Source organism: Mus caroli, chromosome 2, assembly GCF_900094665.2.
Source record: "Mus caroli chromosome 2, CAROLI_EIJ_v1.1, whole genome shotgun sequence".
Taxonomy (NCBI): domain Eukaryota; kingdom Metazoa; phylum Chordata; class Mammalia; order Rodentia; family Muridae; genus Mus; species Mus caroli.
Genome location: NC_034571.1, coordinates 147,564,188 through 147,590,127, shown reverse-complemented (window position 1 = coordinate 147,590,127; position 25,940 = coordinate 147,564,188). Strand labels below are relative to the sequence as shown.

At 53.8% G+C, this 25,940-nt stretch overlaps 1 protein-coding gene across 4 annotated transcripts; it reads right to left on the bottom strand.

Annotated features, from left to right (window-relative positions):
* Positions 1-47: 47 nt before the first annotated feature.
* On the bottom strand, positions 48-23,555 carry Myh7b (myosin heavy chain 7B). Of its 4 annotated transcripts, XM_021183633.2 has the most exons (42): positions 23,508-23,555; positions 22,975-23,136; positions 21,273-21,379; positions 20,949-21,092; positions 20,346-20,502; positions 20,048-20,075; positions 19,053-19,149; positions 17,101-17,124; positions 16,908-17,000; positions 16,722-16,785; positions 15,800-15,898; positions 14,235-14,338; positions 13,904-14,042; positions 13,530-13,648; positions 13,289-13,438; positions 12,992-13,162; positions 12,055-12,234; positions 11,836-11,968; positions 11,681-11,757; positions 11,158-11,245; positions 10,901-11,018; positions 8,739-8,862; positions 8,515-8,651; positions 7,919-8,174; positions 6,671-6,913; positions 5,817-5,993; positions 5,587-5,732; positions 5,277-5,367; positions 4,806-5,195; positions 3,863-3,989; positions 3,654-3,772; positions 3,370-3,566; positions 2,887-3,236; positions 2,634-2,758; positions 2,418-2,533; positions 1,691-2,087; positions 1,483-1,608; positions 1,199-1,369; positions 961-1,065; positions 782-877; positions 254-391; positions 48-174 (listed from the first exon to the last, which is right to left on the bottom strand). In XM_021183633.2, exons 2-42 carry the CDS (start codon positions 23,063-23,065, stop codon positions 163-165), a joined length of 5,826 nt encoding a protein of 1,941 aa, XP_021039292.1. In that variant the 5' UTR covers positions 23,066-23,136; positions 23,508-23,555; the 3' UTR covers positions 48-162. The 4 variants fall into 4 exon arrangements, with proteins under 4 accessions (XP_021039292.1, XP_029325164.1, XP_029325167.1 ...); XM_029469304.1 differs by lacking the exon at positions 48-174 and having other exon boundaries at positions 197-391; XM_029469307.1 differs by lacking the exons at positions 48-174; positions 22,975-23,136; positions 23,508-23,555 and adding an exon at positions 22,336-22,964 and having other exon boundaries at positions 197-391; positions 20,949-21,111; positions 21,201-21,379.
* Between the last annotated feature and the right edge of the window lie 2,385 nt (positions 23,556-25,940).

The following is a 25,940-nucleotide window of genomic DNA, read 5'->3' as shown; positions in this document are numbered from 1 at the left end:
ATATTCTGTTCCCAGCTCCTCTAGCCCCAAGAAATAAGGACAGTGGCTACTGCTGCAGACAGGGTGTTTATTTGGGGTTCAGGGGCTCAGGGAGGGTGGAGTGGCAGATGGAAAGAGACAACAGGATCCAGGGGTGGGGTATCCCTCTTCAGAGCCTGGGTGTCACTCTTTGTGCTAAGAGATGAAAAAGAAGCTGAGCCACGTCACCTGTGCTTCCCTAACTTCAGCCCACCCGACACAGAGGCTGCCTTACCTTGGGGCCCAGGGCATCCCTGGACCTCGCCCGCAGCTTGTTGGCCTGGGTCTCTGCCATGTCTGCCCGTTCCTCGGCATCATCCAGCTCGTGCTGGGCCTTGCGGTACTTAGCCAGGTTGGTACTGGCCTGCTGCTCCTGGAGCCATATGCAGGGCCTTGTTTCCCATTGGTAACTAAAGTGGCTACCTGCTCCCATCCCCATAAAGAAGCTGACTTCTCCTGGTCCTCCCTCCACTCTGTCACCAGCCTCCCCTTACTAGAACCCACACAGGAGGGGAAAAAGTGCCTCTGTCACCTGCCCACCCTGCCTGGGCTGAGGATAGAAATCATCCACTTTTTAAGTCCATTCCTTAGCTGTAAGCGACCCCTGCTGTAGCCATAGAAGTCCATGAGCTGAGAGGGTGGGGCTGCTACCTGTTAGTTGAGACTGCTGCAGATGCATCCCTGGCTGCCAGCTCCGCAGCTGAAAGCAGCTTGCCACTAGTGTCCTGAACAGTCCCAGATACCTGGCCCCCAGTGTGCTCACCGCCTCCTCAAACTGACGCTTGTAGCTCTTGACCTTGCTCTGCAGCTTGTCCACCAGGTCCTGCATGCGAGCCAGGTTCTTCCTGTCCTCCTCAGTCTGGACAAGCAAAGGGCTCTCAGGGTCTGCCTAGACAAGGGTTAGCTCTGGCGCCGTCTCCTGGGGTGAGAGCCAACACCCACCTGGTACACGAGCTCCTTAACCCGGCGCTCGTGTTTGCGCACCCCCTTGAGGGCCTCGGCGTGCTTCTTCTGCTCTGCATCCAGCTCGGCTTCCAGCTCCCGCACCTATGGGGCAGGAGGAGGGTCGCCCGCTCGCTAGCCCAGCAGCAGCCCTGGGGCAGGAGGAGGGTCGCCCGCCCCCTAGCCCAGCAGCCGGAGCCTCGGCCAGTGGGGCAGGAGGGCTGGGAAGGCTGCACACCTTAGCCTCCAGCTTCTGCACTTGCTTCTTCCCACCCCGGAGTGCGGCCTGCTCTGCTTCCTCAAGGCGTGCCTGCAGCTCCCGCACGGTCTGTTCCAGGGTCTTCTTCATCCGTTCCAGGTGTGCACTCGTGTCCTGCTCCTTTTTCAGCTCCTCAGCCATCATGGCTGCCTGGATGGGGAGGGAGTAGCATAGTGGAGGGGAGGCAGGGGGAGTCCGTTTGAGCTCCCTACACACTCACCCTCCCCCACCACCACCAACCCCTGACCCTGGCCCAGCCTCACATCAGTGATGGCCTTTTTGGCCTTCTCCTCGGCTTCCCGCCTCTCCTGCGCAGCCTCCTCCACCTCCCCACTCAGCTGGACCAAGTCCACCTCCAGCTTCTTTTTCTGGTTCAGGAGGCCTGTGTTCTGGGTGAGAGTAGAGCCTCAGCTGGCCTGCAGGGCTCTGCCCCCTACCCCATCCTTGTAACATCTTTGGCGCATCCCCCACCTGCGAATGCAGTAGGTTGAGGCGCTCAGTGGCCTCCAGCAGCTCCTGCTCAGCCAGCCTCCGGCTGCGCTCACCCTGTTCCAGGGCAGCCCGAAGCTCTTCTAGCTCAGCTGCCAGCAGTGCAGCCCTGCGCTCGAGGGCTTGGCCCTGCTCACGGAGCTCAGCAGCCAGCCTCTGCTCCTCATCACGCCCTGCTTGTTCCTCCTTGAGTTGAGCCTGCAGCAGCCTCGTGGCTGCCTGTGCCTCCATGGCCTGACGGGTTGCGTGACCCAGCTGTAGCTCCAGGTCGTTGAGGTCCCCCTCCATCTTCTTCTTGAGGCGCAGTGCTTCATTGCGGGCCCTAGTCTCTGCATCCAAGGAGGCCTGCAGGGATTCCACAGCCCGCTGGTGGTTACGCCTGGAGGGAGGTGGATGAAGGACCAGCTTGGCCCACAGGAATGGAGTAGGTCAGACATTAACCTGTGCCATGCTCAAGGACCCACAGACTTGGGAACCCATTTGGGGAGCAAATGAATTGCCTGTTTACAAGTCCCTTGTGACTTACCAAAAAAAAAAAAAAAAAAAAAAAGTTCATTCACTAGAGACCAAGAAGGGCGTGGACTGAACTCTAGCCCTGAGCATCCTGTGGAGGATCACCTCTGGAATGGGAGCACTCTAGTCCTGTGGCAGGGACAGCTAGTCTGTCCTGTGTGCCATCATAGGCACCACAAGACTGCTTTCCAGAGACCTCAGGTTAGTACACTCCTCGTCCTTCTCCGCCAGCTTCCGGTCCACTTCCGCCTTGACCTGGGACAACTCCAGCTGGATCCGCAGAGTCTTTGTCTCTTCCAGCTCCAGTGCCCCCTAGAGACGTTGATCAAGCAGTGGCAGTGAGGGGCCTCGGCAGGTATGCCAGGAGCAACGGAGCTAGGGAGCCACGGACCCACCCGTGACCAGCCCTGACCTCAGCCTCCTCCAGTGCGGCTTGCAGCTCACTTTTCTCCCCTTCCAGCGCCTTCTTGGCCTTCTCCAGTTCCTGGATGCTCTTCCCGCTGAGGCTGACCTGGTCTGTAAGGTCACTGATCTCCTCTGCAGGGTGAACAGAGCACTGAGGACTCGCCGCCCCCCCCCCCACACCTCTACTCTGAGCCAGCTCTCTTCCTTCACCCCAAGTCCAGGGTGATCGAGCCTTCAGTGCTCTGGGCCAACGGTCCTACCCTGCAGATTCTTGTTCTCCCGCTTGAGTGTCTCCAGAGCCTCAAGCGCCTCCTCGTGGCTGTGTCGCAGTCGAAAGAGCTCCGTCCCCAGACCTCGAGCCTCCCTCTGTGCCGCCTCGAGTTCCCGCTGCATCTCCTCCTCCTGCCGCCTCCGCTCCTCCAGCGCCCGCTCCAAGTGCCGCTGCTTCTTATCCAGGGCAGCGGCGGCCGAGGTGGCCCGCTCCAGCTCCAAGGTCACATCCTCCGACTCTGTCTGCAGCCGCAGCTTGGCCTTCTCCAGTGAGGAGCATTTGGCATTTGCGGCCTCTACGCCTTCTTCTGCCTCCTGCAGCCGCAGGGCCAGCTTCTTCCTGGACCGCAGACCAGGCAGGGTGGGTTATGTACCAAGGGAGCCTGGGAAAAGGACCCCAGAATCCCCACCACCACACACGGGGCACAGGCCAGAGTCTCCCTTGGATTGTGGTCTAGATGCCAGCTACTCACTTGGCCTCCTCCAGCTCCTCCGTCCTTTGGATGGCATCTGCTTCATACTTGCTCCGCCACTGGGCCACCTCCGCGTTGGCTTTGGACAGCAGTCGCTGCAGCTCAGCCTGAGCCTCAGACTCTTCCTCGTGCTGCTCTCGGAGGAGGTCGCAGTCGTGCCGCAGGGCCTGCACTGCATGAGCCAGCGCACCCTTGGCCTGCAGGGACACCAGTGGCCTCGCCATCAATCCAAGCTAATGGCCCCAGCGCCCACCTCCGCCCCACGGTTGCCAATTCCTGCCCACCTTGCTTTCTTCCTCCAGCTGCCGCCGAAGTTCCTCCAGACTCTGCGCTGCTGAGGTCTTCCCGCGGCTCAGCTGGCTGATCATGGATTCCTTCTCCTCCAGCAGGCGGCCCAGCTCCCCTGCAGGCGAAGGGGCCAGCAGGCCCACAGTCGGTCGAGGCGCAGCACCTAACCCCTACCTAGCATAGCCCAGCGAAACCTGGGCCTCACCATTCTCCGTTTGTAACCGCCCCCGCTGGGTGCTGGCATCGGCCAGCTGTCGCTGCAGCTCCTCCACTTTGATTTTGGCCTCGCTTAGCTGGTCCTCATAGGTCCGACACAGCTTTTCCGCACTGGCCTGGAACCCAGAGTCAGAGATCGAGACAAGTTTGTGCATCCAAGGGCAGGATCCAGGGGCTGCCAGTCAAGAGACTGGGGCCTGGGACTGGAACCTAGAACACTAGGTATGAGACCAGAGATGAAAAGGACACTCGAGGGGGCTGGTGAGCCATACTGCTCTTCCGAAGGTCCATAGTTCAAATCCCAGCAACCACATGGTGGCTCACAACCACCTGAAATGAGATCTGACTCCCTCTTCTGGTGTGTCTGAAGACAGCTACAGTGTACTTACATATAATAAATAAATAAATCTTAAAAAAAAGAAAAAGAAAGAAAGAAAGAAAAGAAAAGGAGACTCAAGTTCCAGGTTCAGGGTCTGGGTTCCTAGTGTGGGCACAAATTGGGAGTCTCGGGACCCATCCCAAGATCAGTGAGTCAGTATTAGGTACTAGATCTGGGAACAGGTGTCAGGATTTTTTTGGGGGGTGGGGGCGTCCAAAATTGGGACAAGAAGAGTGTTAGGGCAGGTGCTAAGTCTGAATTCAGGAGTCAAGAGCTGGGGTCACACTCCTGTTGGAAGGGCTGAGGTTTGGATGGGAACCAGAACAACCCAAGCCAAGGAATGAAAGTGAGCACTCAGGGTTAGATGTCAGGACTGCTGCGGAGCTGGGGGTTAGACACCAGGTTAAACATCCAGGGGTCAGGAGGTCATTGCTGCGGCGGAGTATTGTCATGAAATGACCAGAGGACTGGGGAGAGGGGGTTGGGGGACCCGGGGGGGGGGGTAGGGTTAGTGTAGAGTCAAAACTAATTTCAAGGCTGGAAGGAGGCAGACCTTGCCACGGGCCAGAGTTTCCACGCTGGCGCCCAGATCGTCCACCTCCATGCGCAACTCGCTCTTCTCCTTTTCCAGTTTCTGTCGGATGCGCTGCAGGCTGTCCACCTGCTCGCTCAGCTCTGCAGCACTATCGGCCTGCTTGCGGCGCAGGGCAGCCACAGTGGCCTCGTGCCTCAGAACTGCCTCCTCCAGCTCCCGCCGCAGCCGGCCCAACTCAGCCTCACGCTTGCGGCAACCCTCACGCTGCCCCGCGGAAGCTCCACCAGCCTCCTCCAGCCTCTCGCTCAGCTCCTCCAGCTCCCGCGCTGCCTCGGCTCGCTGCTTTTCCACGCGGGCGCGGGCTGCTCGCTCCGCCTCCAGCTCCTCCTCCAGCTCTTCGGCCCTAGCCTAAGGAGATGGTACGGACTCCATGAGACCCTGAACCAGGCCTGGTCCACCCAGGGCATCCCCCACGGCCACAATGCCCACCTGCAGCTCCTTGATCTTCTTCTGCAGCTGCACCCCCACGAGCTGCTCATCCTCCACCCGCAGGTTCAGCTGACTCAGCTCCGAATCCTTCCTGGGAGTGCATGGCGGGGTGAGCCAGCCCTGGCCCTACCTGCTACCCACCTGTCTGCCCCTGTGAGGTCCTAAGGAGCCTCGATCCTGCACCTCTGCTGTACACAGCTCTGATCCAGAGAGGGCAGGACGTAACCTCCGCCCTGGTATCCTCCCCACAGCAACGGGGCTGAGAAGGAAGGCCCATCAGGCCCAGAGACCCTGCCTACCCCACACCTACTTCTTCAACTTCTCCTCCAACTGCTGCTTATCTTGTGTGGTGTCTGTCACCGTCTCCTGAGTCAGCTTCAGGTCTCCTTCAAGTTTGCGCTTGGCGCGTTCTGTGTCCATGCGCAGCTTCTTCTCTTGCTCCAGGGAGCACTCCAGCTGTGGGGTAGAGTAGGGCTCAGCTTCCAGCAAGCCAGTGTAACTGTCGCCGCCCTGACGGTCCCCCAAGGGACTCCAACTCACATCCTCCACTTGCTGTTCCAACCGGATCTTGGCCTTGGCCAGTGCGCTCACCCGGTCCTCCTCAGCCTGCAGGTCACCCAGAGCCTGCTGGTGAGCCTCCTGCAATGCCTTCTTCTCCTTAGTCAGGCGGACCACGGATTCATCCAGTGCCGCCATCTCTTCTGTCAGGTTCTTCACCTGTGTCACGGCCCGATTTCACTGTGAGGACATTGCTCCCCCTCCGCTGGTCTGAGCAGCCGCTCCTTCCGGCTACACGATGCAGGCAGGCCGCTATACTGAGCCTCCACCATTTCTGCCTACGGGTTTGATCTCCTCCTTGAGCTGGGTAAAGGTCCATACCCAAGCATACATAGCTCAGAGTAAAAGACTAGTGGGTGGCAGCCATTTACAATAGCAACAGGTATTCTGAGAGCTGTGTCCTAGCCGCAGCCTTATATTTGGCACCCATAAGAACCTAAACAGCCTTGTTTCCTCTTCTGTGTAAAAGTCAGTACTCACAACGCTGGCAACCACAGGTCTCGGTGATAGGATTCTCAGTTTGGACAAGCTGCCCCCCACAGCAAGCTTTTCAGTCCAGGACAGATGACCATTGCAAGCCTTCACTAAGTACCTTCTGTGTGCAAGGTCCTGTAGTGTGTGCTTAGCAAAGGCTACTTACATCCAAACCCTTAGTCATCCTAATAATATAAGTGCTGGTACCCCCACTTGTCAGACCAGAAAACCGAAGTTCTTAAGAGGCACTGTGGCCTGACTCGGGCTACATGGCAGGTACCCATGCAGAGCGGGGGTTTTAGGGAGGAACCCTGCAGCCGCCTAACACCAAAACTGGCCCCCAGCTCAGGCCTTTCCCACACCTTGTTCTCCGTGGCTTGTTTCTCTTTTTCGGCCTTGGCCAGCGTCAGCTCCAGGTCATCGATGTCTTTCTTGAGCTCCGTGCACTCGTCCTCCAGCTTGCGCCTGCGGGCGGCCAGGTCCGCGTTCACTTCCTCCTCGTCCTCCAGCCGCTCGCTCAGCTCCTTCACCTTCGCCTCCAGCTGCACCTTGGACTTGATCAGCAAGTGGCAGCGCTCCTCTGCATCCGCGAGGTTGTCCTGCTCCTGAAAGGATGCGGTGGGGGGAACAGTTAAAGAGCCATCAGCAGGAGGCCAGGGCCAGCCCTGGGGAAGGAAGGCCATTTGACCATGCAAAGGCAACTCCAGTGAGGCACATGCTGGCAATTCAACTCGATAGAAGAGGAGCTGGCGCACCTACACTCTGCTGGGCTCTGGGGACTGTGGCAGGGGACACAGAGACAGAAATGGCACTGTGAAAAATTAACATTAGCCACAGCACATGTGACCTAGGAGGCCTAGGCAGAGCTCTAGGAGAAAAGCCCCACTGCACTTGCTTGCTAAGGAGCCGCAACCATCTGAGAGGTGGTATGGTTGGGTGCAAGGCCAGCGCTGCCCACCAGGGGACAGCACCAAAGGCCATTTCAGGAGGAGGCAGAGTTTCCTCACTGCCTGCTGCTTAACCCCCACCCCCACCCCCCATGCTGGATGCGGAGTTTTCTAACCATCATCTTCGGCCTCAGCCTGGGGCTGGCATCCAAGTGACATTCAAAGCCTATACTTGGTAGGAGCTGGAGAGACAGCTCAGTGGTTAAGAGCACTGGCTGCTCTTCCAGAGCACCAGGGTTCAATCCCCAGCACCCACATGGCAGCTCACACAGTCTGTAATTCCAGTTCTAGGGGATCTGACACCCTCACACAGATGTGCATGTGGACAAAATAATGCACATAGAATAAGAATAAATAAATCAAAAACAACTATGCTGCGGACTTCCAGAGTTTGACCTCTGCTCTCTGTTATCTGCCTCATAGATTCGTCTTGGGAGCAGGGTTATAGTCTCAGGGAAATCAAAGAGCGGGGAGGTGTGGCTCCCCTGCAGTTTTGGCTTTAGGACGTATGGATAAAGGCTTGCAGGGATGCAGGGATGGCTGGGCAGACGTTAAGTAGGAAGACAACACAGAAGGTCGAAGTGCCCACAGTGCTGCAGGGCTGCCCTGGCCATAGTCTGGCTCCAGGGTTTCATTGGCCACCTGAGTCCCTGTCCCACTCACCGCCTGCAGCTGCAGGGCCAGGTCGTTCTTCTCCTGAGTGACACTGACTTGAGTCTCCTCCAGCTCCTGCCGCTTGGCCTCAGCCGTAGCCAGGGCCCCTCGCAGCCCCCGCAGCTCTGCCCGCAGTGCCGCCAGCTCCTCCTCCGCCTGTGCTGAGCGCAGCAGTGGCTTCATCTTGAAGAAGAGCTTCATCCAGGACCAGTTCTTGACGGCATTAAAGGCCCGGATGTTCCACTGTATGGTGAACAGGGCATCCCTAGGGACAGGCAGCTCGTGTGAGGCTCTGCCCCTTCAGCTGCTGTGTCCTATCTCCATAGTCTTCCTAGCAGCCCTCCAGAGCCGGGGCGTCTGGGGAGCAGTCCCACATCCACCTCCGAGGCAAGGTCTGTAACCTCTCTCTGGCCCTCACCCCAATGTTAAGGTGTAAAATCCGAGGCTAGGCGACACGACCCAGAACCTCACCCCAACCAGCCATGGAGGGGGAGCAACCTCAGCAGCATGGCACGGGTTGGAGATCCTTTCAAGCCTTGGGACCGTGGCCACGCCCACTCCCCATCCCTTCCCACCCTTATCCTCCATCCCTCACCCGCAGTTACCTTCCCCCTAGCATGCGCTGGTACTCCAGCCGCATGAGGCGGCCCCGGCTCCGAGCCTGCAGCAGCGTCAACACCTTAGCCAGACGCTGGTCCCGCAGCTCTTCCAGGATGCCTAGAAGCCCAGCCTTGAAGAACACCTAAGGGTAGGGGTGCCACCAAGTGGGATCTCTGTCCAGTGTGACCGTGTGCACCCAGGTTAAGCCTTAACTCCGGGACCCCCTAACCTTGGTGTGGCCAAACTGATACTGAGTGTGGTCGATGTCCAGGGAGCCCAGCAGCTTCTCTGTGGCCTTTCTGCTGTCCACAAAGGTGTCGTCTGGGATGGCACTGGGGTTCAGGATTCGGTACCTAGGAGACGAAGAGGAGGCTGCAATGGACAGACAGGGTACAGGCCACTGGCCACAGAAAGCCAGGAGCAGCAGCAAGAGAATTGTGACTGCTTGACCTCTCAGAGGTGAGGTTCCAAAGGGACATGTGCTACACAAGACAGCGAGGGAGAGTGTGACCACACTGGGGGAGACGGCACCGACCTCAGTGGAGGGGCCAGGTGTGTGGATACACCTGAAACCCCAGCATTTGAGAGGCAGAAGCAGGACCATCTTTGAGGCCGGCTTGGTAAACTGGCCTGACCCTGTCTCAAACATGGGCTTGGTGGCTTAAGAGCATTTTAGTGAGTTTGTCAGTAGATGTGTTTTTTTTTTTATAAAGAATATGTGGTGATTTTGTGATTTCTTAAAGGCAAAAACATAAAACAAAAAAAAGCAGTGCTGTGCTGCACCGTATCACAAAATGAAGACACATCTGAGAATGCTATTCCGAGGGAACAAGGATCCCTGGCATGTCTCTGTCAGGGATGTTTACACACGTGTGGACGGGTGAGCAGTGGCCATGCAGTGAAAGGAAGGACCAGCGACAGGACAGGCCCCTTCACCAGGGGACTGACTCATCAGGAGGTGTGGGTCACTGGGCTACTGCGGTTTTACAGACAGGAAAGAACAGTAAAGGGAGAGGGCGCGTGCCTGCTCTCAGCATTCAGGAGGCCGAGGCACCAGGGTCCAGAGTTGTTTCATGCTGTGTGTGGTTTGCCTACGTGTATGTACTCGTGGGGACCAGAAGAGGGCGCCAAAGCCCCTGGAGCTGGAGTCACACACATAAGGTTTTAAGTCACCACGTGGGTGCTAAAAACTGAATTTGAGCCTTCTGTGAGAGCTAATGCTCTTAGTCACCACCAGCTCTTCAGCACAGGTTTAGTTTTAAATGTATGTGCACAGGTCTAAGCACACTTGCATCGGGGGGCTGGCTATCCTCACGAATTCAGTCTACCTCCTTTGAGAAAGTTTGACTGCACCGGGTGGCCTGGAGCCTCAGCTCCTCCACCCCGCCCAGCATTTCATGTGGGTTCTGGGACTCAAACCCAGGTCCTCATGCCCTGTTGTGAGCCATCCGCCAAATCTCAGGACTTCGTTTTGGGTTTTAGGTTAGAAACGTCGGCTGCCCTAGAACTTACTATATAGCCCAAACTGGCTTCACACACCCCTGATGATCCTCCTGCCCAGGCTCCTTAGTGCTAGGATTATAGGAATGAGACACAATGCCCATGAGTTTCGAGAGTTTGAGGTTAGCCTGGGCTACACAGCAATACCCTGCTTTAAAACAACAGACAAAGATAACGCAGACTCAGGCCTTTGGTTGGAGATGGGACTGATAGTGACGTAGAACCAAGCCTACAAGCTCTCTGTGTGCACGTGCGCACATGTACAGTATCTGTCTAGATAGCTAAACTATAACGGGCAGGTGGATAGCTCCTTTTCTTGTAGAAGAGGACACAACTAAGGCCATGGGTAGTTTAACAAGCAGAACCGACCAAGGGAAGTGGGAAAGGAGCCGATGACATTGCTGGCACACCCACTATCTCTCAAGGTCCACACAAACCCATGTTTAACCCTCAATCTATATCCTCTCTCTTATGCTCACCTGAGTTCTAGAATAATAAATCTAACCCGAAACCCTACCTTCTCTAAGACATCTGCCAGAGGCATTTCTAACTGCTCATGTTCAAACCCCCTATGCACCCAATCTAAACATCCTGCCTTCTTGCTCAGTAAATCTACTACGCAGTAGCTCAGGCCTGACTGAGACTTGGGAGTCACCACAGGCTAACCCTTCCTTATCCTGTACCCAAGTAACTGGCAAAGCCAGCAGCCTCCGCTTCCACATTTACCTCAAGTCTAGTCACCTCTTTCCTTAACCCAGTTCCGGACTGAGACGCCTCCTCGGGGGACCGGAACTGCTGTATGTCCCTCAGGCTCCAACATGTCTCCCCGACCCCCTCAAGCTCCACCTAATCTAAGAGCAGCGGGAGGAGGCTGAAGCAGCCAGCACCCACCGCTGCCTGAAGTCAGCATACAGCAGTCGGTTGGGGAACCCTTGGCGGCAGATCCGGATTCCCTCCAAGACCCCGTTGCAGCGTAGCTGGTGTAACACCAAGAAGGAATCCATGACCCCTGGATGTGGTGGGAGTGGAAGAGGTGGTTAGAAATGTACGGCCATGCCTTTAGGTCCCTACCCAGGCCTTACAAACCCTCCAAGGTGAGAGCCTAAGGTGCTTCCAGTTCCCCATCCTGGCCAGCACGGGGACACCACCTGGAGTCTTGTTCTCGTTGGGGACGATACAGCGGACGAAATGGGGCTGTGTGGCCCGCAGGTTGGTCATGAGCTTGTTGAGGTTCTCCTGGGAATGGGGAAATCAGGGAGAGGCACGGGAGGAGCAGGGAGAGGCACAGGAGGGTCAGAGAACCAGAATTGGATGCCGCAGTGGTTAGGGACCAGAGGGGATTGGGCAGAGGAGCCCAAATGCTCCTTATGATACCTGCCCCACCCCAAACACCACCTAAGTCTTCACCGCCCCCCAGGGCTCCCTCCCATGGCTCCCCCTTCCCCCGAGCCCTACCCAGGCAGCATGGGGGCAGGCAGCAGCACAGACTTGCTGTGATGTTCACATGGCGAGGAGCTAAACATCACTGCAAGTCTTAACAGCTGCCCACCCAAGACACAGGGACCGCAGGGAGCAAGGAGGGCGTGGCAGCCTGTAGGGGGAGTGGCGGTCTTGGGGGGCGGGGCAGCCTGCAGAAAGCCAGGGCCGCTGGGGCCCCAGTCTGGACCTCACCTTGTGAAGCTGAGACACAGTCTGAAATGATGCTGCTTTCTTGCGCTTCTCTTTCACCCCAGACTTGGGGGGCTCGGCTAGGAAAGATAATGAGAATTGATCATGCCAGGGAACGTGACTCTGTGGATCCCCAGGAATGGTCCCTCAGTACTCACTGGAGCAAGAACCTGCATAGTTCTCATAGAGGGTGGCCAAGAGCCTATTCTGTGACTTTTGGAAGATGGGGACCACCGTCTCATTGAGGGGATCCTTGTTTTTCTCCAGCCAGCCCACGATGCTATAAGGCACCTACAAAGAAAAATATTGACCCAGGTGGCGACCCTGAGGAGGGAGAGAGGACAGTGGTTGAGTATAGGGCTCCAGCGAGCACCTACCACGCCTGCATAGTGGACCACCTCGAAGTGAGCCTGGTACTTGCGTTTCTTGTCTGGGCGAGGCTGCTGGAAATTAGGTGACTTCCCAGAGTGATTGTCATAGAGCTTGGCCCTGAAGCTTGCGTCTGAAGCCTTGGGGAACATACATTCCTCCTCCAGGATGGACAGGATGCCCAGAGGCTGGGAACAGGAAGCAAGATTGAAGGGCCAGGCTAGACCTTGCTGGCTGGGACCTTGGATGTTTGTTCTCCAGTCTGACTCCCTCTGGGAGCTGTTTCAGGTCCATAAGCCAGCTGTGCACAGGAGAAGTCAGGCACGTGTGTATACCCAGGAACCCACCTTCTGGGAGAGAAGAGTTTGTGGCTTGACTTCGGATCCCTTTCCCCGCCTATGTGTATAGAACAGGCTGGCATCTCTGTGCCCTATTAACTAACATCCATGGCTCACTTGGCTTAAGTTTTGTTTTTTTTTTTTTTTCCTTTAAGACATTTGAGTCTGCATTTTGGTATCTACACTCCTTAGAAATAGGGAACCCAATATTTTACTAAATCTATGTTTCTTTTTTAAAATAAGTGTTTGTTTCTTTGTATGCATCTGTATGCGCCTGCATGAGTCTGTGTGCCCATGGAGGCCAGAGGAAATGGAATACCTTGAAACCGAGGTTACATGCAGCTATGGCTTGCCTGTTGTGGGTGCTAGGAACTGACCAGACCTTCCTCAAGAGCAGCAAGTGCTCTTAACTACTAAGCCATCTCTCCAGCCCCAAACCTTCACTTCTCGACTGAACGGGAATAGTGATTCACTTCAACGCTTACTTAATAGACACATCAATCACAACCACACATTGATAGGCAGCTTATCCAGGCCTGCACGCACACACGCACGCACGCACGCACCCACACACAACTTCCGGCAAGGTCCCCACCCTAGGCCTGACCTTCTCGATGAGGTCGATGCAAGGCTGCAGGTCAAGGCCGAAGTCGATGAAGACCCAGTCGATGCCCTCCCGCTTGTACTCCTCCTGCTCCAGCACGAACATGTGCTGGTTGAAGAACTGCTGCAGCTTCTCGTTGGTGAAGTTGATGCACAGCTGCTCGAAGCTGTTAAACTATGGGTGGCAGAACCCCCCAATCAGCAGGCTTCTGATGGATGCGGACTGGAGGGCGTGGGGAGCACAGCTGTGGTCCCCCACACCCACTCATCAGCCTCTGCCGTGGTTGAGAGCTCTTCTCACCTCAAAGATCTCAAAGCCAGCGATGTCCAGGACCCCGATAAAGAACTGTCGAGGGAGCTTTGTGTCCAGGGTCTGATTGATTCGAGAAACCAGCCATCGGAACAACCGGTCGTAGGTAGCCTTGGCTAGGGCCCCCACGGCAAATACCACCTGTGGATACAAGGCGGCAGGTTGGGTGGGACCCGGCAAGAGAGGGATCCCACCTCAGCTGTCCCTGAGCTAGCCTTTGGAGCCTTCTCACCTGCTCCACACTCTGGCCCTTGGTAACATACTCGTTTCCCACACGAACCCGGGGGTGCAGGAGACCTTTGAGGAGGTCCCCACTGCTGACACCCATCAAGTAGGCAGCCTTGTCCGCACCTGGCAGGGAACATGGCTTGGATAAGGGCAACAACGTGGGCACTTGGGGGTCAGGGGTCTGTTGTCACATCTTGGAGGTTTGAAGAGGAAGGTTAAGAGGAATCGGGGCCTGAAGATTGTCACCTTTAGGAGGGTCTAGAATTCAGACAGGGACAGAGAACACTGAGATCAAAGATTATTGATAAGGGTCAAGGAGAATGTCTGGGAAAGTGTCCAGGGTAAAGGCCAGGTCAGACTGAGGTTAGAGGTCCTCACTCTCAGTGCCGTCTGCCTCAGCCTGCTCCTCTCTCTGCTTCTGTTTGAACTTCATGTTGCCAAAGTGCAGGAGAGCGCCCACGATCTTATAGCAGGCACACTTCTCATCCACGCTGAAGCCCAGGATATCCATTGCATGCTGATGTAGGAGGAACCAAGCAGGCTCAGAGAAGTATGAGTCCTTGAGAGTCGCGCCGAGGACCACGCCACTCATACTAATTCCCGGTCTCGACCCAGTGCACATACTCACACACACCCAACCCGTGGGAATCCAGCCTGGTGCCCCCTCCCACACCCACGCCCACCCCGTTTCCCCCACAGAGCATCGTACATCAGTGGCAATAAGTTCCTCGCCGTCATCCATGTTGTCCACAGTGGTGACCCCCTGGCTGCAGAAGTGGTAGTCGTAGGGATTCATGGACAGGAGCAGCATGTCTGTGGACAGGGAGGCCCAGGAAGAGTCAGGCGGATCCCTCAGGCTGCCTTCCCTCTCCTGTCCCACCAGGGGGCGACCGAGGACAGGGGTCGCTCAGCGAGAGTCTTGAGCCTATAAGGGCTTCTCTGTAACCTGAGCTTCTGGTCTCTGTAATCCCTATACAAGGCTTTTAGTTTATTTCATCATTTATTTTTATTTATTCTTTTGAGACAGGTTCTGTGTAGCCCACGCTGGCCGTAATTCACAATCCTCTGATCTCAGCTCCTGAGTCCTGGAATTACAGGCTGCTTCTTTTTTACAGTTGTGTGAGTGTGGGAGAGACAGTGTGAGTGAGAGTGTATGAGTGTGTGAGAGTGTGAGAGTGTATATGTGCGAGTGTGTGAGAGTACATGTGCGAGGGTGTGAGAGTATATGTGCGAGTGTGTGAGAGTATATGTGTGAGTGTGTGAGAGTATATGTGCAAGTGTGTGAGAGTATATGTGCAAGTGTGTGAGAGTATATGTGTGAGTGTGTGAGAGTATATGTGCAAGTGTGTGAGAGTATATGTGCAAGTGTGTGAGAGTATATGTGTGAGTGTGCACATGCATGCGCATGCGTGCTTGTGCATGATTGGGATGGAACTCGGGATTTTGTGCCTCCTGGATAAGTGTTCTCTATCACTGAGTTGTACTTAGCTCCTTTCAAATTTTTATTTTATTTATTAACATATTTATTAGCATATTTATTTTATTTTGTTTAGACAGGTCTCTCTACATAGCTCTGGCTGGACTGGAACTATGTAGACCAGGCTAACTTCACACTCCCTGGCTGGGCTGGAACTATGTAGACCAGGCTAGCTTCACACTGCTTCTGCTTCTTGGGTACATAGACTAAAGTTGCATACCACCAAACCCCACCCTTTTTCATTTTTAAAGTTTATATGCATGTCTGGGCATGAGTCCCCTTCTTTACAGTTCTCTGGGGGAATGGCCCTCGGTCCATAAGACTCCCTCATCATTTGACCACTGCTCAGTCATCTTTCTACCCCAGATCCTCAGCTGGCTACCGGGACAAGGGAAGACCATGCTTTGCCTTCAAAGGGCTTTCAAAAGTGACAGTGGATATAGATTACCACCAGGTTCCCTTGTTGCTGGGTGGGGGTTCTAGTCTCAGGATAGGCAGCTGCAGTCTTAGCAGGACAATGGAGCCTGTTTTCCCTAGCATAGGAACATGTGCACATGTGCACGTGCACACACACCTCTGTGGCTGACACCCCCTCAGTAACAACCATTTCCAAAAATAAATAAAAAGCAAAAGAGGGCTTAGTGATGATCAGAAGCAGTAAGAAGAAGAGGGTGGGTACAAACAGGCTGTGTGTTACCAGGAGAGTGGAGGTGCCCCACCCCTCTGCAGAGAGGGTGAACACCCATCCCAGAGCCAGGCCGTGTCTTTGGGATCTGACCTCCCATCCTGACCCTCACCCTGCAGCTCCGGCTTCTTCCCTGAGAGGATCTGGTAGTAGACATGGTAACCACGCTCACCGGGCAGCTGGAAGATCACTCGAGACTTCTCCAGGAGATCTGCAGAGAAGGGGTGCTAGCCTGCGGTCTCTCTACTTTCCCAGGGCCAAGACCCCAGTATGGTGTAGGGATAGAAAAGTGGCAGCCACAAGAGGCAGGGCATGTGTGGTGGTGCCCATGACTGTGCACAGGCAGGCCTATGCTGGAAAGTGCCTTCCCAGGATCTGTGTCACTGGGTGGGACTTGTGTCTGTCTCTGTGGGAGTCCCTGGTGTCTTCCTCCATTGCTCTCAGCCATATATATTGAGGCAGAAGTCTCTCTGTTGAACCCAGAGCTCACTGATGAAGCTCTCTCACTGCGCAGCTTGCTGAAGACTCCCTGCCTCGAGGCAGTGGCAGGTGGATTTCTAAGTTCGAGGCCAGCCTGGTCTACAAAGTGAGTTCCAGGACAGCCAGGGCTATACAGAGAAACCCTGTCTCAAAAAAACAAAAACAAAACAAAACAAAACAAACAAAAAACAACAACAAAAGACTCCCTGCCTCTTGCTCCCCAAGGGCTGGAATTACCAGTGGGCCACCAGCACTTATGCGGGCTCTGAGGATCTGAACTCTCATCCTTGTAAACCCAGCAAGGACTTTACTCAGGAGTCCTCTCTCTAGCTCCTCAGAGGAGGCTTAGAAGCAGGGACAGGAAATGGTCACCTTCGGACTATAGACAGAGCAGGAGAGTAGAGACCAGGGGCCAGTATGAAGGGTAAAGTGGACGCAAGTGGGAACTGATCAGAGATGGAGAGAAATGGCCAGAGCAGAGAGAAGCCAAAGGATTTCTTTGGTTCAGCCTCTGTCCCTCCTCCCACACCTCCCTTGCCCTCTCCCAGACTCACAGCTATCAATGTCCGCAGAGGCCAGCTTCCCAGTGGGACCAAAGTGGATGCGGATGAACTTGCCCTGCAGCGGAAGGACCATGCCACCCTCAGTCCTGTCGAGGGTCCCTTCCACCAGGACCCCCCTGGCTACTGACTCTCCTCCCCTGACCCCCAACCACATCCTTCCCGACTGCGCCCACTCACAAAACGGGAGGAGTTGTCGTTCCTCAGAGTTTTGGCGTTGCCAAAAGCCTCCATGGCAGGGTTAGCCTCGATGATTTGATCCTCAAGGGTGCCCTGGTGGCAGCGGGAATGAGGGCCCGAGCAGACCATGGAGAAGGGGGCATCCCCAGGACCCCATAAGTGTTGTCTACCCCACAGCTGGCCCAATACTCACCCCTGTCTTGGTCGCCAGAAATTGCTGGAGGGAGAAGGAAAGTGTCAGAGGGTGTGTGGTCTTTCAGAGTAAGGGTGGGGGCATTGGGACGGTAGTCAGTGGGACAGTGTATGTTAGTCACCTTCATATTTAGTAATGTTAATCATAACATTCTCTCCTGGAGCACTCTATACGCTTAGCTCTCCTGGACTGATTAGCTAGGAGATGCTAGAGAGGGAGGGGAAGCAAGCATCATCTTGAGGGCTTGAGGCAGGGGGTCAGCACTAGAGTCTCCTGTGTTCCAAGCCCAACCCCGTCTCTGCCTTCTCAGGAATCTCTTCATTGCCCACATCTGCACTAGAGGCATGCTAGGGTCTTTTCTCCTTAGCGGCCCAGCCCACCAAAGCTCCTCCTCCTCTGGGAAGACCTCCCTGATCTGATCTTTGATAGTGCAGCGACTTCAAGCCCTCCCCCAACCGCCCTGGAGGTCCCTTCATACTTTCCCAGCCTTATGTCTTCTTATGCCTTATGTCCCATACTTATGTCTTCAGCACTGCATGTGGACTGCTACCCAAGACAGCCCTTCTGGCTGCATGTGCTGAGCTCCATCAGAGCAAGGACATTGCCTAGAGTCCACACTCCTTTCTCCCCTCCTAGCTTTATTCTCCCCCCCCCCTTTCCAAGACTTAAGAAAGCCCCCAACACATTGCTGAGAAGTGGAAGAGGGGCCTCTGCCCTCCCTGTGCAACTCAGTCAGTACTTTTGGTCTCTTTCTGCCTGGGTTAGCCGACTCTGAGCTCCAGGAGAGGGAGGGAGTTAGTGCAGCTTTTAAGTTCCCAAATGCTGTGGGTGACCTTCTGCTGCGCTGCCCCCGTAGCCTGACTCCAGGATCATAGCCCCCTCCTATGCAGGTACTCCCCTGTCCCAGCCCTTCCAGGTGTGTTCCTGCCAGATTTGGGCTCTGTCTTCTATTCCTGATTCAGGGTTTCCCTACTTGTCTACAGTGTCGTCAAAGACCTTCCAGGGCTTGGGAAATGGCGGGAAAGGAAGGGAAGAAAGAATCTCAAAAAGTCAACAGCAAAAACAAAAACTATGGCTGCAACCAAAACCCAAAACAAACAAAATCCAAAAACAAGACAATCGAGTGAGGAAATGGGGAAAAGTGGGGGGGGGGGCAAGAGACAAAAACCAAACCAAAACGAACAACAAATGGAAAAAGAAGAAAGAGAACATGGCAAGAAGAAAAAAGAAAAAGAAAAAGAAAGTTGCCCCAGAATAAAGCAAGGCTCAACAGGACCAGGAACGTGGGTCGAGCAGAGGAAGCCTGGGTCCGCTCACGTCGGTATAGATGTGTGGGGTCAGCCAAAGCCACAGAGCTCTCTATGCTGGCCTTTGGGCCAGGGATAGCATAGTCACATTGAAAACAAAACAAAAAAAGCACTATGTCTCCATTGTTTAAGAAGTTTCAAAAAAATCTTAATCAAAACCCTGGGCCATGCAACAGTCGAGAATTCCCAGTGCCCTCAGCTCTGGGTAATTAATGTCTGTGAATCAGTCTGCTCCTCTCATTGGGAACAGGTAACAGAGACCTTGATGAATGTGGCCCAAGAAAAAAATCACTTCCAGATAAAAGCACCCTATTTGGTAAACTCTTTAAGAAGTATGACAGTCACAACAGAAAAGCCACACACACAAACATCCAGGAGCAGATGTGGCTCCCATCTGTGTGGTGGGAGAGCTGTAGCAGGTCTGGCTCAGGCCTAACAGTGACAGAGGTGGCCATAGGTTTTCTGGTCGAGCCTTGCTCAGGCCAGATCCTCCCACCAAGGTAGGAGGCTCAGGCAGGGCTTGGGGCTCTGGGGGGTTGCAATTTTAAAAAGAAAGGAAGAAATTAAAAAAAAAAACCCACCATCAACAAAACAAAAAACCAGGGGAAAGCAGTGGGGATTGGTGCCCGAGTGGGCGAGTCTTACTGCCTTCTTGCCCGGCCCGTCTCCCAGGGCAGCGACGATGGCAAAGTACTGAATGACCCGCTTGGTGTTAACCGTCTTACCGGCCCCCGACTCTCCGCTTGGACAACACAAACATCAGTCACCAAAGCCCATCTGTCTCTCTGATCCTCCCAGTCCCCCAAAGCTCAAGTGTCCCCCAACCACCTCTCTTCCCAGCTCAGTATCCTCAGATCCAAACTCCCAGGTACAGACCGCTCTGTGGGATGACATTGCCAACATACTACTGAGAACTGAGTGCTAACTTAGCTCCCAGTGCCAATCCAGGTGCCCCACCTCCATCAGAAGACCCCAGGGGGTGGAGGGGTAGACTATCACCATCTTATGGATAAAGAAATGGGCCTCGGAAGCTCTGAACCTGTCTCTGTTCTGTGCAAGGTTCACATCTAAACAGTTGTTGGTAATTTTGTGTGGCAGGTTAGGTTTGTTCTGTTTGTATTGGCGAGGTTCAGGGGCCCAAAGGCACACAGCAAGAAATGGGAATGTGAATGCCTAAATCCAGCTTTATCTGGCTTCAGAGGGCTTGTTCTTAATAACCTACACTTGTGTATGTGTGTGCTCATGTGTATCCATGTGTCCATGCATGTATTGGCCTGACTGGACATGAACTCAATACATATGGAATGGGTCTCTTTCCCATGAAGGCTAAGGAAGGATGAGGGCTGAGATACAGAGATGAGGTGAGAGGAAAGGCAGAGAAACTATGCAGAACCTCAAAGAGTCAAGATTCCCAGATCTCAGGAGAGATGGCAAGGAGCTTGGGGTCACTCCCATGTTTGAATATCTGCTTTCTACCCCCTCCTCCCCACATAAAGGGGGTCAGGGTGGACATTGGCTCCAGGAGGTAAAGACCCTAACCTAACCACTTTGGATCCAACCCTGAGAATTAACTTTGATTCCCCCAACCACCACCATCAAATGGCCAGCACTGGCCACTCGATGCCCAGAGCCCCACTCACGTGATCAGCATGGACTGATTCTCTCGGTCTAGAGGAAGGGGAGATAATAAACGTGTTAGCCAGGACGAGGGACTAACCATAGGTGGACTGCCTGGGTCATCTAAGGTGCAGACACAGTTGCCACTACCCAAACGCCCAGTGAGAGAGACCAAGTAGGACTTCCAAACTAAAAAGGCAGAATAGCTAGGGTGGTACCAGAGGAGGGGAGTGCTGAAGGGGAGGAAGGGGAGGGGTGCTAACCGGAAGTCACCCTGACCTGAGTGGTGGTGAGGGAGATGGTGAGGGAGGTGGTTCTTACTGCGGAGCATGTCGTTGTAGGCATTATCTGCCACTGCATATATATGAGGTGGGGCCTCGGAGCGGCGCTTGCCCTTGTAGGCAGCCACCACAGCAGCTGTGTAGACCGGGAGCCATTTGTATGGGTTAATGGTGACACAGAAGAGGCCCGAGTATGTCTGAAGAGAGAGAGTGCACAGACAGGGCTTTTTGGATCAAGAAGAGAGATGTCCAAGGTCCCATTCCCAGGCCCACCATGATCCCTGCAATATTCTAGAAGCCTCCAGATATGCCATGCGCGGCCCTTTCTCCTGTTCCAGCCTGAGCCGCAGAAGGCTCATAACCGACTGACTGACCTCAAAACCCTTTGCTGACCCTTCAGAGGTGCCAGCAGCCAGGCTCCACACAAGGCCCTGGCTCTGCTTCCAAGACCCTAGGCATCACCAAGTCATCTATCTAGGACGCCCCTTCATTCACCTACAGTTTGTTCCTCTAGCCCTCTCCTTGCCACTCTTCAGTCTCAGAGCCCTCCTCTAGCCTAGCCACTCCTAGTCACGATTCTTCCCTTAGACCCGCCCCATTAGTGGCCCCGCCCACCGCTGAGCCGGCCCTGCCCAGGGCTCACATAGATCATCCAGCGAGCATAGCGCTGCCGCAGGTTATGCAGCACTGCAGCCTCGTTGAGGTGCGTCATCATGGCCATGTCCTCCAGTAAGTCGAAACGGGGTGGGTTCATGGGTTGCATCTCCGTTTCACGCACTGTCAGCACCTTCCGAGGAGATGTGTCACTTGGTGAGGAACAGAGATGGGCCAACTGACCTTCCCTTCTCTCTCTCCTCCCCGCACACACTCCCATGCCCCACTCCGCTTCATTCACTCTGTGGATCCAGCTGGCCAGGAGATGCACCCAAGGTCAGAGGGGCTAATCTCAAGGAAGGGGAAGCTCAACCTTCTGGTCTTTGGTCTCCACAGTGACTTTGCCTCCAGTAGCTTCAGTCTTGACCTCAGCCTCCACATAAGCATCCTGCTCATCAGGCACCCAGACCCGTTTCTTACCTGGGTTGCAAAAGTCAATCAATCAATCAATCAGACTTTGAGAGGGCCTCCAAGTGTCCCATGGGATGTCTACGCTAAAGCAATAATCCCCACCCGCTTCCATCCCCCAGTCCTCACAGGGACCCCTTCTGCCAGTTCATAGACATTCCAGTGCAGACTCTCCAAACCCAAGGCAGAGATGGTCCCTAAAGATCTCAAATGAGCTGACTGGAATAACAGTCTACACCCCACACCTGGGTTCAGCTCCCTGCCTCCTGGGAAGCCTTTGTTCTCACTGGACCTGTAGGAAATTGCAGGTAGGGCATCCCCTTAAGTATGAGGCTCCTCTCAGCTGGGTTGTACCTTCCCTGTTTCACTGAAAGTGTGTGGACACAGCCGGTCAGGAGATGCACCTTATGTCCTGCTCATTCCTGACTGGTCGGCTCACTCTAGAGCTTCGGAGAGTCCACATTTTTTTTTAAAGATTTATTTATTATCTATAAGTACACTATAGCTATCTTCAGACATTCCAGAAAAGGGAGTCAGATCTTGTTACAGATGGTTGTGAGCCACCATATGGTTGCTGGGATTTGAACTCATGACTTTCGGAAACGCAGTTGGTGCTCTTACCCGCTGAGCCATCTCACCAGCCCCGAGAGCCCACATTTTTATGGTGATAAAATGTGGACTCGTGTGGAGGGCAAGTTCTGTTCCATGCCCTGGCAGTCGCTAGCCACACTCCTTGGTCAGAACTATTCACATAATAGGGATCCAACCCAGGCTCCCTTATTCAACTAATCAATCAATTAATTAATTTTAATTTAAAATGCTGGAAGGAAATCCTCTGCATGCAAAGAAAACAGTTAAGATAACAATAGCAGAATGTCAGATTAAGCAGGAGACACCTCTCCTTTCTTCTGAGACAGGTTCTCACTATGTAGCCCAGGCTGGCCTCCAGTTCACAGAGATCCACCTACCCCTGCCTCCTGAGTGCTGATCTTAAAGATGTTCGCCACCACGTCCAGCTAAGCACTGTACATTTTGAGCACAGTGCTGTGTACAACTCCAGCTGTTGCACGCCACTGAATCTGGCTCCACTTTAGTTCCCACCTCCCCAGGTTACTGAGAAGATACACAGAAAATTATCAGCCCTGACATGGCACGTTATCAGCCCCAGACGTGCATTGCCTATGTTATTATTGTACTATGAGCCAATCAAGGCATAAATAGTAGTCTTTGTTCCTGTCCCTAATTAACAGTGGCTTTGGCTCCATGGACAACACTAAAAATAAGTTCAGCACAGGTTTTGTGGGCATGGAGGCCACCTGCACTCATCAGTCTCATGTCAGATGTCCCAGGTTCCAGCCTGAGTCTTCACAGAGACTTCAGGAGCAAGGTGACATTGTCTCATTTTACAGAGGAACAGACCAAGCCTCGCTTCTAGCCATTCAAGCATCCTCACATGGTTCCTGTGACTTTAGCCTCTGGTACTCAGGAACTGAGGGGAAGACCCAGGTATCAGACCACAGTGCCCCTGTCATGTTAAGCAGAATGTCTGCCCTCTTCACTCCTAGTCTGAATCCATGGGCGTCTCCATGACTGGGTCCCTCACTTACCATCCCATGGGACAGTGTGCACCTTCATCATTTCCTGGTAGCCCTGGCGGAGGTAGCAGGCTGATTCTCCAAGTTCACTCATATCCATCATGGTGGCGAGAGGTACAAGAGAAGAACCTGAAAACCGGGGCAGCGACTCAAAGCAGTCCTAGGCAGCGGGCTCTGCAAGACAGCAAGGACAGCAAGGAAACTCGGGGACCGGGACCGAGACCCACACTGGAGTATGATCCTCTAACCCACAAGGCTTGAGTGATTCCCTGGGTGAGCCTGCAACTGCACACCTCCAGATATAAGAGCATCCTCTGCTATAGGTACTGATGTCCTGGGCCCACCCATGGGCACTCTCCTGCCTTCCTTCCAGCTCCAAACCCACCCTCCACCCTGATCACCCACCCTCAGCCCTGATCACCCACCCTCCACCCTGATCACCCACCCTCAGCCCTGATTACCCACCCTCCACCCTGATCACCCACCCTCCACCCTGGTCACCCACCCTCCACCCTGATCACCCACCCTCAGCCCTGATCACCCACCTGGCACCACGGTGAGGACAGGGAGTACTGCTACCCCTTTTATTGCTGTTGTCAAGGTCAGCAAAGGAGAGCTATGTCAGCAATCTCCACGTGTCACAGCCCCCCCAGCCTGGCCACAGGACACAAAAGGCAAATTCCCTTTTATCTCCTCTAGCTCAACCCCTGGGCTATTTTTACCTCCCATTGTCAGGGGATCACAAAGGCGGAGAGAGGCAGTCACTTAGTCAGGAAGCTGGGATTCAGAGTGACAGGGTCCAGGACAAGGCAGCGAGGCACTCAGGAGTGGAAACTGAGTCACAGGGAGTCTCCTACATGCAGGAAAAAGACCTACACTTCCAGAAGGAGAGAGCAAGCAGACCAGGGAAGGGAGCCATAAAATCCCCACTGTGGCCATCGATTTCAGTTCTCAGTGAAGTCTAGAGGAAGACAGCACTAACCACGTGTCAAAGGTCAGCAGTCACACAGACAGCACTGAAAGGTCCTGCATCCTTCTACAGCACCTGGACACTACCCCTCAGCCTCTAGCTCCACCTCAGAGTCTCCAGAGGGAAATCCAACATGAAGAAAACCCAAACAAAGCTGGGCCTGGTGGACACCTGTAACTCCAAGTTCTCAGTGTTAGGTCTCAAAGAAGCTCAAAACAAATGGCTGGGAGGTAGTTAGCCATTTACCCTGGGTTTGAGACCTAACACTCAAAAGGCCCAGGCAGGAAGGAGCCAAATTCAAAGTCAGTCTAAGTAATTTAGCAAGACCCCCATATCCCAAAATTAAATAATAATAATAATAATAATAATAGACAGGAAGAAGGGTGGGGATGTAGATTCATGGAGAGTGCTTACCGAACAAGCTTGAGAAACTAGATGTGGTCCCTGACAGGAAAGAAGGAAGGAAGGAAGGAAGGAGGGAAGGAAGGAAGGAAGGAAGGAAGGAAGGAAGGAAGGAAGGAAGGAAGGAAGAAAGGAAGGAAGGAAGGAAGGAAGGAAGAAANAAGGAAGGAAGGAAGGAAGGAAGGAAGAAAGAAAGAAAGAAAGAAAGAAAGAAAGAAAGAAAGAAAGAAAGAAAGAAAGAAAGAAAGAAGGAAGGAAGGAAGGAAAGAAGGAAAGAAGGAAAAGAAAGAAAGCCAGAGATGAAGCCATACAGTAAAAGGAAGAAGAAAACCTAGAATTTTATACCAGTTAGGAGCGCCTCCATAGTCTGTCATTCATAATTTACAGAAAGCCAACTTCGTGTACCCAACTCTCACGAAGAGAGGGATGCTTACAATTCAGTCTGTCTGATACAACTCAAGAATATGTCGAGACACTTCCAGAATCTTCTGTCCATCAATTCATTCAGGGCTCGATGACATTGCAGGATTTAGAATTATAGGCTCAAATGATCTAAAGAGCATTGGACACAGAGCTGGAGAACCCCAGAGCCAGGATTCCAAGCAGATGCCAGGCTAAGCAGAGCATAAAAGGATCCAAGAACCTTGGACACTGGACATAGACCTAGGACATTCCAAATTGACACCAGGGGAATTCTCTGTACCAACAGGAATCCATTCCAGATACATATCTGTCCCAAACAAAATATACAAGGGTAATTTTATACATTATCACCACATATGCTTGCAGAGCAGGCAAAACTAGGCGTGGGGACAGAAGTGTAAGGCTGGTCTCCTAAGAATGGAGGGTGTAAGAGAACCATCTAGAATGTAAGAAATATTCCAGACACTGAGCCACAGGGTGGTCACATAGTTGTGTCTACCTTGTGAATCAAACCAAGCTGTATGTTTTAAATGTATGTACACACACATATAATGAAACACACACAACTTGAAAGCCCCCCTCCTTCCAGAAAAACATGCAAGTTTTAAAAACAAGTTTGGTAATGCCTGACATAAATAGAAGCCTTTCCCCTGAGGAGTCGTCTCTGCTCGGTTTTGTCTACAGTTGGAATCTTTATGTCTGAGATCTTACATCTCTAGTCCTCATCGTCTTTCGCGTTTGTGGGAACAGGCGATTTTCACTCTCTGTGGATGTGGGTTGTTTCTCATTTGCCTCCTGCCACTAGAAAGGAACTCTGAGGGATGGGGTCTGGGCTGTGTTTCCAGGGCCTTCCAGGAAGTCGGTCCAGGAGAGAGACTCAGTAGACAGCTGCCAGGCAAATGAACCAACCTTGATAGTTCAGGTGATAGAGCTTTCCTCTCTGTACAAGGTCCGAGGCTGGGAGCGGAGTGTGAACAGTTAGTAGGTGTGAGGAGTAGGAACTGGACTGGTGGCTCAGTGGGTAAGAGTGCTTGCCGCACAAACCTGAGGATCTGAGTTCAGATCCCGGCACCCCTGTAAAAAAACGAGGCATGGCCATGTGTACACTTGTCACCATGGGGAACAGGACAGAAGGATGGCTGGGCTTGCTGGTTATTTGCCTAGCTCCAGGTTTGGTGAGGGA

Bases quoted from the DNA above. Each gene is read 5' to 3' on its own strand.
- Myh7b (XM_029469304.1), bottom strand. From the start codon at position 23,065: ATGATGGATATGAGTGAACTTGGAGAATCAGCCTGCTACCTCCGCCAG. The intron at 8,175-8,514 runs GTAACTGCGGGT...GCCTGTCCCTAG, and splicing joins CAGCGCATGCTAGGGGGAAG to GGATGCCCTGTTCACCATAC. The intron at 2,088-2,417 runs GTCTCTGGAAAG...ACCTCCCTCCAG, and splicing joins GAGGAGTGTACTAACCTGAG to GCGTAACCACCAGCGGGCTG.